We start from the raw sequence: 16,770 nt of genomic DNA on the forward strand, positions 1-16,770 counted from the left end.
TACTACTTTCGTATATCCTGTGCATAACTTGTAATATTTGTACTGTTGGAATTGTTGGTGGAACTATGGCCGCCATTATATTTCAATTAACTGATATTAAACTTTTGATGTTTTTAAATGTTTTTGTCATACAGTGAAACCATCAAAATTTTTACAGAGAGTATTCATTTAGGGAAATGAGACATACTTATCAGTAAATGATGTCATTTAATCCGAAATAAAACAATATAAATATATTTACTGTGTAGCATTAGTGTCAGCTACCTAGCTCATACCCAAAAGACTGAAAAACGGAGTATTGAGAAATATACGAGACAATATTCAGCCGGATTCAGCGTGTTGAATAAACTATGTAAATATCAGTTAATCAACCATGTAAGCAATCTAATCTATGTCTCTGATATGAAAGCAATATATGTGGGCACTGTCAATAGCATAACGCTTGTAACATTCTGGGGTAGTTGCAATTTGGAATCATGTCGCTAAATCAGTAAAAACAAACGTCTTTGCAAAGTTTGTTGTTGGGATAAACGTCTGCACAGGTGTGCAATATGTCTTGTGTGAGATTTGTGCCAATAGCTGATCGGTAAACGCACCACGTGATCTGGTGTATAGGGGATCCCCCTTCCAGGCACAAAACACAGGTAATACAGGCAGAAGAAGATCCTGCAGTTAATCACATCAACCGAGTAAGTAATGCCACTATAATACGTCATCCTACCTTCTGTTTGTATCTTGTGTGGTCTAGAGTCAGTATAAGTAACGACATCAAGTTTCAGGAGCGCCAGACACGTCTGTTGGCAAACACAGGAGGGATATGGAATCTTTCCTCGTCTGTTGAGATCAGATGGACGCAGTGATTCGATAAATTGACGATAATAATCTAAATGTTCGTGTTCAGTGTACAGATTTTTGGTTTTCTGTGAATTTCGGACATGTATTTGATCCTACGTAAGGCAGTGATGTGCTGTATCTATAAATAGACTATGAATAATGGCTTGTACAACTAAAGGGAGATAACTTACTTCAAACACCTTTCGCTTTGTCAATCTGTGACATATATTTTTTTCATAACAGAGAACGTTTCCTGTAATAAACTCTAACAGAGAAGTAATGGAGAGTACTGAGGAAACTGGTAGTGTCAGTGTGTGTGTCTGTGTGTGTGTGTGTGTGTGTGTGTGTGTGTGTGAGATAGAGAGAGAGAGAGAGAGAGTGAGAGTGAGAGAGAGTGTGCATATAAGCGCGAATGTGTGTGTGTGAGTTTGCGTGCGTATAATTACATGATGACCAATCCTGATAAATGAGGATTGCTCCCCCATCTTCCTGTATATTCAGGTCTTGTGACGTCATAATGGATTCCTACATTCATACTGTGATAGAGTGATTGGAAGAAAGCTTTTCTATGTCCCTGCCCTATATGTATTTATTGAATGATGCTGCCCCATTGCTCAGTTCAGTGGACGAGTAAGATAGGTTCCAACATTCGGCATCAGTCCTTAGAAAAAACAACCTAATTCGGATCACTTCCCTCAATGAATGTCCAGCCTCGCTGACTGTTTCTGATATCCTTGCATTTCTGACAATGCCAATTGCTATGGAAACTTTATGTCAGTATTTATTTTGCAAGAAGATCCAGAGAACTGGAAAGTCTACCAAAAAAACAAAAACAATTATAAGTAGTAATTTAACAGTATGAATTAAGAGCTGAGCTTTCGACGAGCTGTAAGAGAGTATGACGAGTTGTGTCTCTTGTTGCTGTATGTGAGCATAAGAGCATAAGATACGAAAGAATCTAAAGAACTTCTGCTCTGTTGGTATGATAGGAGAGCAATGTATAGTTGCGTGTAATGAAAGAACACAAGAAACGTTGGCGATTATTTTTAAAAAGAATATGTAAAGCCAGTGACAACTTGATATGGTGTGGCTAAATATGTTGTACCACCAGCAGACAACACTCGTACTTGCAGGGCTTGTCGTTAGGATGACAGTCTGAGCTAGAGTGATGCGTGGATTGTGTGAGATTTAAGCCAATACTTGGACATTTAACGCACCGCGTGATCTGGAAGAGTATTCCCCATTACGTGAATACCAGGTACAAAACAAAGGTAATACAGGTGGAGGAACTGTGGCAAAATCTGCAGTTAATTACATCAACTGAGTAAGTACCATCATCACAATACATCATTATAAACTCTGTATCCATAATAAGTCATCCTGTGTCGTCACCAGTCATCACAGCAGGCGTCAGTTGTCGACAACAGGGCGGACATGGAAGCTGTACTCAGCTGGTACTTTCATATATACTGTATAGTTCAGATGGACGAATGGATCGATAAATGATACTCGTAATCCAAATGATTGTATTCAGTGTTAAACGTACACAGTTATACTTTTACTGTGTATTTAAGATAAGTATTTGATCCTACGTAACAATGACGATGTCAACACGGTAGTTATGTGCTGTGTCTATAAATAGACAATAACATTACAAGCTGTCAACCGATCTCGAGGGGTATAGGTGTGATTTAACCTGCGCGTGAGTATATGTAAGACCATGTACCCCAAGATGTACCCCGCGTGTGAGCTTATGTATCCAAGCCGATATTCATTCATACAGATCCGGAATATATGTCCGAAGTTTAACTGAGTAAACGCTTTGATTCAGCCATTTTGACAGCTTGCAAACGACGCAAACGAACCCATTAACTTCCCTTTACCCAACGCAGTCGTACAAACATCGGTTCATTTCAGCTCAACGATACTTATACGAGATAAGCAAGTTACCTAAGATGCGTTACGATTGATTTCTCAGCGGGCTTCACTAGCCGGCAATATGCAAAATAATAAGCCCAACCAATCATTAACTAGTATTTTAATCAGTAGCTAGTATTTTAATGTAAGGTGAGTTAAAAATAATTTGTATCAAGCTCTTTCCCAGCTCGTGACACCTTGGTAACCTTCCCGGTATCATCAATGTCACCAGTGTGCAACTGTCCATTACAATCATGTGAAGCATTTCCTTTTAACGTCTAATGTAGTGACATTTTTTTATGTGTGTGGGAATGCCGTTCTAGAGAGTCGGAAAACAGTTTTACGTTTGACTTGCTATTTCCCAGATGAATTTACGTTTGTTTGTGTAACAGATGGGTTCGAGACAGCTGGGGTAACCGTATCTCAGTGCTGCTCCCCATAAACGATATTGACTTCTCGCTTCACACAGCTACTTGCTGTCCCATAGTGTTTTCCTTATAGATCCCCGACCCAAATCTGCATCGCACTTAATATTCTTCAGTAAAATGCATACGTCGTGATCTAATGCAGCGAGATTCACTTCCTAAGACAATCTGCCTTCATCTACGACTATATATATTTTAGATCGTGCCAGAACAATAAAAAATAATAATCGAGCTGAAAACCGGACCGATAATTTTTACCCGGCCAAAAATCCGTACTCTCGTGGTGATTCCAACCCGATAAGTCCATAGAAAATTGTTAAATGATTATAGAAACTACATCTAATATAAATATAAGTACACAATTTTGAAAGCGATTCGTGTACATTATGTAAAAGTTCTTAGTGTTGTATTCTCCGAATCAGGAATCTATAAGGAAAACACTATTGGTCAGTCTGTAGCTCTGTGAAGAGAGCACTGGGAACGTGTTATCGCTGTGTGGAGCTAACATGGCTGTTTGATTGCTGTTTTATGCAGCACTATTCCAGCTATATGACGGCGGTCTTTAAATAATCGAGTCAAGACCAGATACGATGACATGCATCGATCTGGTTCGCTATCTCTTACGACAAGCATTGGTTGCTGAAGACCTTGATCTTCATGTGTTGGCTCGTGCGTGCGTGCGTGCGTGCGTGTGTGTGTGTGTATGTGTGTGTGTGCGTGCGTGTGTGTGTGTGTGTGTGTGTGTGTGTGTGTGCGTGTGCGTGTGCGTGTGCGTGTGTGTCTTAATGTGGTAGCGTTTTCTTAGATAACATGCTTTTTTAATGTTTCTTACTCTAAGGATATTGGGGAAATATTGTCCCTCTTAACCGGTGCTTATGAGATGAGACGACTGAAATGGATAGTTTGGATATGCTTTCATTCACAGGTTTCCTTTATCCAGTCTTGGTTATTTCCCGGCCGAAGTTATTTGGCTAGAATATTGCTAACTGCGGCGTTTAACAACATGCACTTTGATGGTTTCTTGAGCAAAGAAAGCAGACATGAGGCGTGGATGTTCAAAGCGCATGTCATTATAACCCCTTCCAGTGGGTCCGTGACATTCTCAGCCCCTTGCTGTGGACATGGTTTCGAAGCTGTGTGAGAGTGACGACTGTCGTACATCTGGCACATAACTTGTGATATTTGTACTGCTTGGCTTGTTTGTAGGACTATCGCCTGTTCCGTGTTTCAATTAACTGATTTTAAACTTTAAAAAATATTTTCTTTCATAATGCAGAACAATCAAAATCTTACCCAGCTCATATTCAAGAAATTGAGAATTTGAGCATCATACGAATGTATCTGCTCTGTGGCTCTAATATGAAGCAATATATATAAGCATTGCAAATAACCGGAGCTAGTAACATTCTCGTGTAGTGGCAATTCAAAATCATATCCCTAAATCAGTTGTGCAGTCAGCCGTCGTTCTGTATCAATAACAATCATTGCTTGTTGTTGGGATGCATTTTTCATGCTCGTGTGCAATATCCATTGTCTATTGAGCCAATAGCTTCTCAGCAAAAGCATCACGTGATCAGTGAGGTGAAAAACAAGCACAACAGATAGGGCTGCTGCTGTGACGAGTCTGCACTTATTTACGTCAACCGAGTAAGTAATATCATCCTTATGCGTCATGGTACTCTCTGTATGCAACTCGTGTCGTCTAGGGTCGGCAAAAGTAACCGTATATCAGGAACGCCAGGCCGACATGTTGTCAACCACAGGGGAGTATGGAGTCTGTCCTCGTTTTCAACGATTACATGGACGCAGTGGTTCGATACATTGACGATGATAATATAAATGTCCGTGCTCAGAGTAAAAAGTACATGTTTTTTTAGTTTTCTGTGTTTTTCGGACATGTATTTGATCCTTCGTAAAATGACGAAAGCTGTAAAGATAGTTCTTTGCTGTGTCTATAAATAGACTAAATAATGGTTTGTACAACTAAAGGGAGGTAACTTACCTGTATATTACTTCCGGGTCGCTGGTTGTCAATATTGAGTCCTAAGATAAGAAGGCAGCTACACACTGCCGAACATTTACACGCCTCGACATACATTATTATTTCACAAAACCATATACTTTATACATGTACATAAGTATAGATGCAGGTATGTAGGTGTGTATGATTTTGTACGGATGCGGGGCGGTCGGATAGCCTTGTGGTTAAAGCGTTCGCTCATCCGGGTTCGATTCCCGACATAGGTACATTTAGTGAAGCCCATTTCTGGTGTCCCCCGCCATGATATTGCTGGAATATTGCTAAAAGCGGCGTAAAACCATACTCACTCACTCACTATCATGTTTGGAGGCACGTGGGTGTATGTGTATGTGTGTAAATAGTGATAGCAGGGTGGTCAGGCTATGTGACTTGATTCATTGCGTGTCCTCGTGCCCCGATGACGTGGAGCTTTACACGTCCTTTCAGTCACTGGTTTGTCCGTTCCATTCACTTTAATACATTGCTTTAAGTAGGAAGTCAGACACTAGGATATGACTTAACACCCGTTTATACAAAGACATTTGACATGTCGCCTTATCAATCTGAGACATTTATATTCCTAGTATCTGCATTCAGTGTCGTCTTGGAAATATGTAGGGTGCAAGTATTGTTCACACTTTCTTGACATCAGACCTCATGCTTGTGTTATACCTATTCCTATCTCCCCGGATATAATGATGAATGGAATATAAGATATAAGGCGAATAACTCCAAGGCATAGAGGGGCGTGTTTAAAGCGTATGAAAATGGTGGTGGGGTAGCCTTGTAGTTAAAGCGTTCGCTCCTCACAACGAAAGCACAGGTTCGAATCCCGACCAAGGTACAATGAGTGAAGCCCCTTTTTGGCGTCTCACGCCGTGATATTGCTGGAATAGTGTTAAAAGCAGCGTAAAAACTATACTCACTCAGTTAATCAAGGCTCATGACATCATGACCCCTTCAGTGGAGTAGTGAAATTTTAAACTGACATTCTCAGCTCCTTGAAGGTATACAACGGTACCTACCTGTCGGATACTGCCGAGTCGTTCTGTGATATACCCTGGCATTATTGAATACACATAATGTGATAGAATCCCACTATATAGTTCATATAAGAACGAAGACTAACTATGAAACTTATTGAACCCAATGCAAATTTCATGTTGTAAAGCCTATTGTATAAAGAAGTGAGTGAGTGAGTGAAATTTGGTTCAACGCAGTTGTCCACAGTCAGTCATATCACGGCCTATCAGCTTACTCTGTGTGAGGAAAGCCCGAAGTGACTCGATCACAGGTTTACTTCCAGTGTAAGGGAGGCAACTCTACACTGCCAACTGCTGTGTTGTGGACAACTGTTCTTCCTGATCAGTATTGACATCAGTATTGACATCAGTATTGACACAAAAGTAATTTATTGTTTCTACTTTTATTTTTCTAAATACTGAATGATACAAAAGTAACACATTGTTTATCATGCATTCTGCTTAACATCCCAATATCACTGACCTTTATTTTGATGTTATATGGAGGCACTGTGTTAGGACCTTTAAGTAACGGGCTCCATCATTGAGCGAGGGATCGAGGTTGAAAAGAATGAAAGCAAGAAATCTTCTGATTAAACGTGTCTATTTATTAAAACACATACATGTATAAGGAATGGAAATATCTGAGATTCGAACATGAGTTCTAGCATCAGATTCATAATGAATATATATCAGGGGAACGTCATCAAATGCAAGTGTTGGTTCGATGGAAAAAAAAAGTCATCGAACCTGACCACCAGATGAACCTAGCCGCCTCTTACTACAAGCACGGGTAGCTGGAGGTCAATAGTCTTACCCTGAAGGAGTGCGTGAGTGAGTATGGTTGTACGCCGCTTTTAGCAATATTCCAGCAATATCATGGCGGGGGACACCAGAAATGGACTTCACACATTGTACCCATGTCAGGAATCGAACCGGAGTCTTCGGCGTGGCGAGCGAACGCTTTAACCACTAGGCTACCCGACCGCCCCTACACTGAAAGAACACCAACATTATCATATATTTCACAAAACAGGAACACTGAGTAAATGATAAACTGTCGATGTGAAATGTATGTCGGTAGGTTATACCCTTTGTGTGGTAATGAAGGACCAACCCCTGAATACTCGGGGGCACGGGTGATCCAGTCGTCTGAATCGCCGCGATTTGCTGCGTAGAGTTGCGTCCCTTGCACACGCCAGAAACCTATGACTTTGGGTTCGAATCTCGGTTCGCCCCGATTATGTTTCAAGGTTTGTCAGCACCATACCCGTGCTCGTGGGTTTCACCAATGTGGCAAACGTCTGAGACCTGCATCACTTCGGTCTTTCCTCCCACATTAAGCTGACACGCCGCGATATCACTGGAATACTGTTAAAAACGACGTTAAACCCAAATCACCCACTCACTCGTGAACACCAGTCACAGTGATCACTTGCAGTGTGTCCGGCCTCCTTGACTTTGTTTGATTAAAGCAGCAAGTACCGTGACGAGCCAAAACACGCCCCAGTGGCCTACCCTACACTCCCTGTTCTGTCTTCTGTGTGTGTCAAGCTGGAGCCAAGCTCTGTAATTGTATGACGCATGCTCTTGTCACAAATCTAATCGCGTGTCACGTGTTCGTGTGTAGGTGATTCCCCTTATGAACTGTCCAGGTGAAACATGCATGTACATCCTATGAGCTAACAAATCATGTTTTAGGAACCACTTGTGTGTCTGTTGTCAAACACTGGAGAGGTGTGGAGGCTGTTCACGTCAGTCAATATTGATGGACTATTGATTCGATCAGTGGTCTTCATAATGTAATTGTTTATATTCCATGACCGACGTTATTGGTTTACCTTATTTGTATTTTAGACGAGAATTTGATCCTATTGAAAAATGTCTTTGTCCTAGAAATTAATACATGTTGTCTACATACAGAATTTGACTTAAGGGAGATAACTCAGTCATGTACCTCCTACATGCTCTAATTAAAGGGGAACTGGGATGGCCCACCGGGTGAAGCTTAACCTCGATACCCTTAAGGATTGACTGTGTATTTTTTTCGGTTCATTGAAGTATGAATCGAAAAACCAATGTGCAAACTGTATGAATCCGCGTATTTTCAAATATGTTTCTCTCAAAGAGTATACTTCTTGATGGCGCCACTGTGTATAAATAGTTTAGGGTCATAGAACAGATCGGCGACGAGCATGCATCAGGTGCCTGAATTTGTGAGTAAATAGTTTACAGTTACTATGCAGGAATGTTCGGCATATTTTTGAATATTTCTTATCAGAGTCATGGCCGTCAGACCGTCGACAACGTTAGTGATGGACACACAGCAGGGGGGAATGCAGGTCGGCGACAACAACAGCATCTATTATAGCAACTGCCACATCACCAACATCACCCACGTCCACAACAATTGCAAACAGTGTCATCCAACAGAGGAACATGATGTGACACAAGGTAATGTTCACCATACAAAACTAAAGACACACTGTGACCTTATTAAATACTGGTCAAGTTGACTGACTCACTCAGTCAATACACAAGACGACGTGAATGGGGTTTTACATACTAATAGACCCGTGAAGATTCCGTGGTAGAATAGGTCTTCATCAACCCATGCTTGCCGTAAAAGGTGACTATGCTTGTCGTAAAAGGCGACTAACGGGATCGGGTGGTCAGGCTCGCTGACTTGGTTGATGCATGTCGTCGATTCCAATTTCGTGGATCAATGTTCATGATATTAATCACTGGATTGTCTGGTCCAGACTCGATTATTTACGTCATAATGCTGGAATATTGCTGAGTGCGGCGTTAAACAACAAACCAACCAATCAACCAACCAACATACTAATATGAGAAAGGAAGTGTGGCTGTTCTCCAACAGAATGAATTCAGTTTAGTTCCACAATTGCTCATGCCTTCAGTGAAATTAAATAGACTTTGATTACTTTTAAAAGTGAGACTGAATCAATTACTTGTCATACACAGATTTCCACACTTATGATTACCTTTATTTTATATTCTACTTGAGTAATGCGTATTGCCTATCGTTTAGCAGCAAGGTTTTGTTGGTTAAAAGAAGTAGCATTATATGTACATGAATCGGTTTTGCAGATGCATCACGTGACCTGAGATCAACTTCCACTGTGCACACGACTACCAGTGTGAGACTTTTAGACAGTACGGGGAGAGAACTGCAGCTGGGCGATGTGGTGTTTTTTGACAAAACATTAGTTTTGTCTATCTATGCAGGTGAGATAGAATATCTTATAAAACTGCCTCTATATCTCTGGTGGCGCTTTATTGACATACATTTAATGACTCACTACTGACAAGTGACAATTAAGGTGTAGTGAAATTTGGTTTTAATGTCGCATGACATGCATGAACGCTGTGTATACTAGGCCGGACTAATAAATGACGGTTTTACAGATTCAGCCAACTGAGATATCATGCTGCAGACTAACATGTATACCCAACTCAGACACAGTACATGTATACTGACTCCAGTCTGACTAGTCCTAGCTTTTTTCCCCTTAATACCGGGCACCAGACAGGATACACTATTTTGATGTGACGAGGCCATGGGACAGTCACCGACCTTCCGCTCTCGGGGCAGATGATCCATCCACTAAACCATGGAGGTTGTCCACTCATAGAAAATGATACCGAATATTGTGTATTACCTACCTTAATGGTGATTTTTAAAAATAAAATCCCAAATAGTCTGTGATCGATCTTTAGTGAAATAGCGTGATATGACCCACTAGCATCTGCTTGTAGAACTTTGTTACTGTTTGGATACATGGCCCAGTGTTAACTGATATAGTTGAAGCATCTTTTCCCCAGTGTGGTCGCTGTGGTATGTAATACTGTGGGGGTGTTGAGGTAATGTAATGCGGGTACAAACGTATTTCTGACAACAAATGCCACATTCGGTATGTACTACCTTGCTACTAATAATCACCTAAATATAAATATATAAATATCAGAGATATCTCACTGCTTCATCCTGGACTAAATGAGCGTGTATTGTTCAGACTGTCAACAGCTTGAGACGGACAAACTTTGAATTGCAAATCGTTCGAAATACGGGAAAACCCTTTTTTCTATGTCCACAACACATACGAACAAGTTGGGTATAGGGGTAGTTAAAGTAATTAAAGACATTGAAGTCTTATGTTATTTTACGTTGTTATTTAAGTACAGTGTGTGAAGATCAAACGTAATGACTGATCATTAAGTCCTTTTATTGCTTAAATACTGCTTCAGTGATGTAAACCCTCACTCACTATCATCAGTACAGGATTCTTAGTGTCAGAGGCTTGAATACAGTGATAGTAGTAATTTTAAGATAACCCTTTTTGATTCTCCGAGATCAAACTAGATGATTGCCTTTTTCAGTTACCTGATTCTACGAGACTATGTTACTATTACCAAGTATGCCAGTCTAAATGTATACGAGATATTTAGTTTCTAATATTTCACTCTCACAATAGCTGGTCACCCCTCCATGACTGTATGCAGTGTGTAGACATGTGACCTACCTCTAGGTGTGTATTGCAGGAGACGGGATGAATATCATTCGGGATGAGAAGACTGGGAAGATCGTCCTAGAACCAATAAATGTGGAGGAACCTTTCACTTCAGGGCCATATATGTAAGTGCGACGATCACATGATGTATGCTCGTCACTACAGTTGTGTAATCTACCTGATTGTATGTTCTGATTTAAGCAAATTCAACAAGTCCTAGGCATCAAAATTCTTCTTCAATATTGCATTTAGTGGCGCTGTATGTGGGTGTTTATGATTTTCATTGAGTTTCTATTACTCTGTATGCTAGATTGATCGGGCCTGTTAAACTATATGACAAACTGCATGCGTTACAACAAGGTGAAACTGGTGTTATTCTTAATTACTTTTAATGTCAACCTTGTGAATATTGTTCATCTGTCTTCTTGACAGCTATGGGTGTACTTTCATGTAACGTTCGCATAGCTATCTTATCTGTTCCTTTGAATGGAGATCAGTCCCCAATTATTAATCATATTAATCCCACTTTGAAACACATCACACAATGGGAAATGTTTTACCAAAAAAAACATATTTATTTCTTCTTGTACCATTATCAAAAATATGCACACGAATACCACGTGCTCTCTGACTAATATCAAGGTTTGTATGATTGAATACATAATCAATATAATGAGCACATTATTTTGCCATGGCAAGTAATGTAAGATGATGTAATGATAAGTCTGAATGAATGTTCCATCGCTGCTTTGAACAGTATGATCGTTGCATGTCAGTTTCATGTGGACGGTCAGCCTAAGGTGACGGAGCTGATTGTAAAGCATTGGCAATCCTTGCTCCCAGGTAATAGGTTGATGTTCAAACGTCATCAAGAACTATCTTTATATCCGTAACAATATGAAATACGCCTAATCATATAATTATCATCATATCTTACGTGATTGTGTAAGAATATTACATTTTGTTTTGTCATTACATCTGTAGGAAATATATTTATTCTGTTATGTTAGTATCTATTAACCGCCTGTAGTCTAAACGCATCAATGTTGGAGTCATTGATAGAAGCAGGGTAATATTTAGATATTTATTAACTGTTATTAAAGTATTTTGTTTGTTTGAAGGCATCAATGTTGGATTGCTTAACAAAGGCAGGATATATTTGGACATTTATTCTAACATCAAGCATGTTCGATATTACATCAGTTTGTCATGATGTTGAATGTTGTCCAGCACAAAATACAATAAAAAATGCAATTCAATTTATCAGTTTGCGTACAACGTTGTACATAATCAACGCATGGCCCAATATAAACATTGTGTGAACTATGACGGCTTTAATATACACATTCATGCTAAGGTTAATCAATGGTCAGGTTAACACCGAACAGTGATTCTGAGAAATGCCGAGTAACAGACCCAGGGGTCCCTGCGCTAGATGTGGAGACGTCTACTGGCAGTTTCTTTATATGATACTGTCGCCTGTACCCTCTAACTTCAGGCCGCCCTTGTTAACAAAAGTTGTAAAGGTCTACTGCCTGTATCAGTTTCATTTATTTCCCCAGACATTTACTAACAAGTATATTATTATCATATGCATAATATCAGAGTAATGTATTAACTAACGGGAGATTGTATATATTTTGTAAATAAATATGTTTCAGCAAATTAAGGAATACACACGTTTTCCCATGGTAGTGCATCACAATAACAATCGATCTTTCTCCTGGCTGTGGTCCGTTTGAGTTTAAAGAACAATATTGGTTGAAGCGGCAGTACATGTACTGTTGCCCACATTAGCACTCTAGTTTCAGTGTTGTATATATTGGTCTCAATTCACAGGTAGATTGTATATAAAAATATCCTGACAGTATGTAATTAGTGACATGTTGAGCTACAGCTGTAATCTATGCCGCACATGTTCACAGATAATCAGTAGATGGGCATGGTTTGGTTATGTTATGGACACAACTCTTACATGGAGGGCAGAAGACAGGGAGGGGAAACAACCTTACAACATGTGTGTACATGTACTCACTCCGTACTTTATTTCAGTGCGGGACAGAAGTACAGCGGGAGGCAGGTGGTACAGAGAGCCAAGGGGAAGGTCGGCCAGGTGTTTCATGGTCATAAGGTGGACTTTGTGTGGTGGTGCTGCTGGGACATGACATTTGCAGAGGCAGGAGGGCCAGGAATCCCTCTGATCCCACTCATGGCGTATGTGTCCCAATGTTCATACTCATACATTGTCAGTGGTTTCATTTGTACCACCCATCAAACTGTGTCCCTCTGTTTATATACATATCTATATTCATTTCATTTGTACCACCCCTCTACCTGTATCACCATGTTTATACACATATCTTATTCGTTTCATTAGTACCACCCCTCTACCTGTGTCCCTCCGTTGATACACATATCTATATTGGTTTCATTTGTACCACCCCTCTACCTGTGTCCCTCTGTTTATACATATATCTATAATGGTTTCATTTTTACCACCCCTCTACCTGTGTCCCTCCGTTTATACACATATCTATAATGGTTTCATTTGTACCACCCCTCTACCTGTGTCATTCTGTTTATACACATATCTATATTGGTTTCATTTGTACCACCCCTCTACCTGTGTCCCTCTGTTTATACACATATCTTTAATGGTTTCATTTGTACCATCACTCTACCTGTGTCCCTATATTTATACACATATCTATATTGGTTTCATTTGTACCATCACTCTACCTGTCTTCCTATATTTATACTCATATCTATATTCGTTTCATTTGTACCACCCCTCCACCTGTTTCCCTATGTTTATACACATATCTATATTGGTTTCATTTGTACCACCACTTAACCTGTTTCCCTCTGTTTATACACATATCTATATTGGTTTCATTTGTACCATCACTCTACCTGTTTCCCTCTGTTTATACATATATCTATATTGGTTTCATTTGTACCACCCCTCTACCTGTGTCCCTCTGTTTATATACATATCTATATTGGTTTCATTTGTACCACCCTCTACCTGTGCCCCTCTGTTTATATACATATCTATATTGGTTTCATCTATACCACCTCTTTACCTGTGTCCCAATGTTTATACTCGAATCTATATTGGTTTCATTTGTACCACCTCTCTACCCGTGTCCCTCTCTTTATACACATGTCTATATTGGTTTCATTTGTACCACCTCTCTAACTGTGTCCCTCTGTTTATACACATATATATGTATTGGTTTCATTTGTACCACCCCTCTATATGTGTCCCTATGTTTATACACATATTTATATTGGTTTCATTTGTACCACCCCTCTACCTGTGTCCCTATGTTTATACACATATCTATATCGGTTTCATTTGTACCACCCTCTACCTGTGCCCCTCTGTTTATACACATATCTATATTGGTTTCATTTGTACCACCCCTCTACCTGTGTCCCTATATTTATACACATATCTATATCGGTTTCATTTGTACCACCCTCTACCTGTGCCCCTCTGTTTATACACATATCTATATCGGTTTCATTTGTACCACCCTCTACCTTTGCCCCTCTGTTTATACTCATATCTATATCGGTTTCATTTGTACCATCACTCTACCTGTGTCCCTATATTTATACACATATCTATATCGGTTTCATTTGTACCACCCTCTACCTGTGCCCCTCTGTTTATACACATATCTATATTGGTTTCATTTGTACCACCCCTCTACCTGTGTCCCTCTGTTTATTACATATCTATATTGGTTTCATGTGTACCACCCTCTACCTGTGTCCCTCTGTTTATATACATATCTATATTGGTTTCATGTGTACCACCCTCTACCTGTGCCCCTCTGTTTATATACATATCTATATTGGTTTCATCTGTACCACCTCTCTTCCTGTGTCCCAATGTTTATACTCGAATCTATATTGGTTTCATTTGTACCACCTCTCTACCCGTGTCCCTCTGTTTATACACATGTCTATATTGGTTTCATTTGTACCACCTCTCTATTTGTGTCCCTCTGTTTATACACATATATATGTATTGGTTTCATTTGTACCACCCCTCTATATGTGTCCCTTTGTTTATACACATATTTATATTGGTTTCATTTGTACCACCCCTCTATACATGTATGTGTCCCTATGTTTATACACATATTTATATTGGTTTCATTTGTACCACCCCTCTATCTGTGTCCCTATGTTTATACACATATCAATATTAGTTTCATTTGTACCACCCTTCTTCCTGTGTCACTCTGTTGATACACATATTTATAGTGGTTTCATTTGAACCACCACTCTACCTGTGTCCCTCTGTTTATATACATAATTCTCTATATTGGTTTCATCTGTACCACCTCTCTACCTGTGTCCCAATGTTTTTACTCGAATCTATATTCGTTTCATTTGTACCACCTCTCTACCCATGTCCCTCTGTTTATACACATGTCTATATTGGTTTCATTTGTACCACCTCTCTAACTGTGTCCCTCTGTTTATACACATATATATGTATTGGTTTCATTTGTACCACCCCTCTATATGTGTCCCTATGTTTATACACATATTTATATTGGTTTCATTTGTACCACCCCTCTATATGTGTCCCTATGTTTATACACATATTTATATTGGTTTCATTTGTACCGCCCCTCTACCTGTGTCCCTATGTTTATACACGTATCAATATTGGTTTCATTTGTACCACCTCTCTAACTGTGTCCCTCTGTTTATACACATATATATGTATTGGTTTCATTTGTACCCCCCCCTCTATATGTGTCCCTATGTTTATACACATATATATGTATTGGTTTCATTTGTACCACCCCTCTATATGTGTCCCTATGTTTATACACATATCTACATTGGTTTCATTTGAACCACCACTCTACCTGTGTCCCTCGGTTTATATACATAATTCTCTATATTGGTTTAATTTGTACCACCACTCTACCTGTGTACCTATGTCCCTATGTTTATAGGGGCAGTGGGGTAGCCTGGTGGTTAAAGCGTTGGTTCGTCACGTCGAAGACCCAGGTTCGATTCCCAATATGGGTATAATGTTTGAAGCCCATTTTTCGGTGTCCCCCGCCGTCATATTGCTGGAATATTGCTAAAAGCGGCGTTAATCCATACTCTCTCCCTCACTCACACCCTATGTTTATAATTTTTGGGTTCACTTGAATCACTACTCTTGCGGATTAAAACCCAATAATATAAATGATGATTGCTTTATTGGAATTTAAACCCAAAGGACACCTTTACAACGTGATATTTTTGATATTGTAGTTCTGTTGTCTGACACCGATGAAAAATTAGATTCAACGATTCATTCCATTTCTTTACATGCAGCCTCTCAAATAGAGCAATGTGTCCCTTAATTTCCCTTAATGTAGTAGAATATAATGACAGTTTACATTTCAGTTCAGTTCCAAGAAAAATGTAACCATATTTGAACGATGATGCTTCGTGTATCGTGGAGGCAGCATAGTTCTTTGTTCTGCTACCTTCTCGATATATATTTTAGCTACGATGCTGTCAATACCTGCATTACATATACATGGGTTTGCTGTTTCAGATGAAAAAGAGACAATGACGCCTAGCCTCATTAAGGAATTCTACAGCTACACTATAACGCAGAGGGCCTTTACTTTAATGCGCCAAGTTTCTGCGTTGCTTCGCCAAACGGTGGTCACTGAATGCTGACCGCAGATGAGTTCCGTATCTGAACACTTAACAACTCTGACGCTGACTACTGACAGGCAACACTTGACCTACTGATGACCACCTCCAGTGATATGGCTCATAAGGAATGAGGCAGTTAATCTGACACACAATGGACATCTATATTGGATGGTTCTACGATAATTGTGTATATTACTATATCTAACCGGGTTTTCTGAATTCTATGAATATATTTAACTTGTACAGAAGTCATTCATGTCGAGTAGACGTTGTGACTCCGTCAGTCCGCACACCTATCAATTTAGAAAGATAAAGTTTGATGACTTTTC

General features: G+C 39.7%; 1 protein-coding gene across 4 annotated transcripts; it reads left to right on the top strand.

Moving 5' to 3' along the window:
- Window positions 1–588: 588 nt before the first annotated feature.
- LOC124142816 lies at window positions 589–16,770 on the top strand. 4 transcript variants are annotated; one of them, XM_048385451.1, is made up of 8 exons: window positions 613–689; window positions 4,726–4,823; window positions 8,500–8,672; window positions 9,330–9,467; window positions 10,782–10,862; window positions 11,934–11,943; window positions 12,803–12,964; window positions 16,335–16,770. In XM_048385451.1, the coding sequence occupies exons 3-8, from the start codon at window positions 8,504–8,506 to the stop codon at window positions 16,336–16,338; spliced, it is 564 nt and encodes a 187-aa protein (XP_048241408.1). In that variant the 5' UTR covers window positions 613–689; window positions 4,726–4,823; window positions 8,500–8,503; the 3' UTR covers window positions 16,339–16,770. The 4 variants fall into 4 exon arrangements, with proteins under 4 accessions (XP_048241405.1, XP_048241404.1, XP_048241408.1 ...); XM_048385447.1 differs by lacking the exon at window positions 11,934–11,943 and having other exon boundaries at window positions 597–689; window positions 10,782–10,875; XM_048385448.1 differs by lacking the exons at window positions 4,726–4,823; window positions 11,934–11,943 and having other exon boundaries at window positions 589–689; window positions 10,782–10,875.

Source organism: Haliotis rufescens, unplaced genomic scaffold (assembly GCF_023055435.1).
Source record: "Haliotis rufescens isolate VD_foot unplaced genomic scaffold, xgHalRufe1.0.p SCAF_59, whole genome shotgun sequence".
Lineage (NCBI taxonomy): Eukaryota > Metazoa > Mollusca > Gastropoda > Lepetellida > Haliotidae > Haliotis > Haliotis rufescens.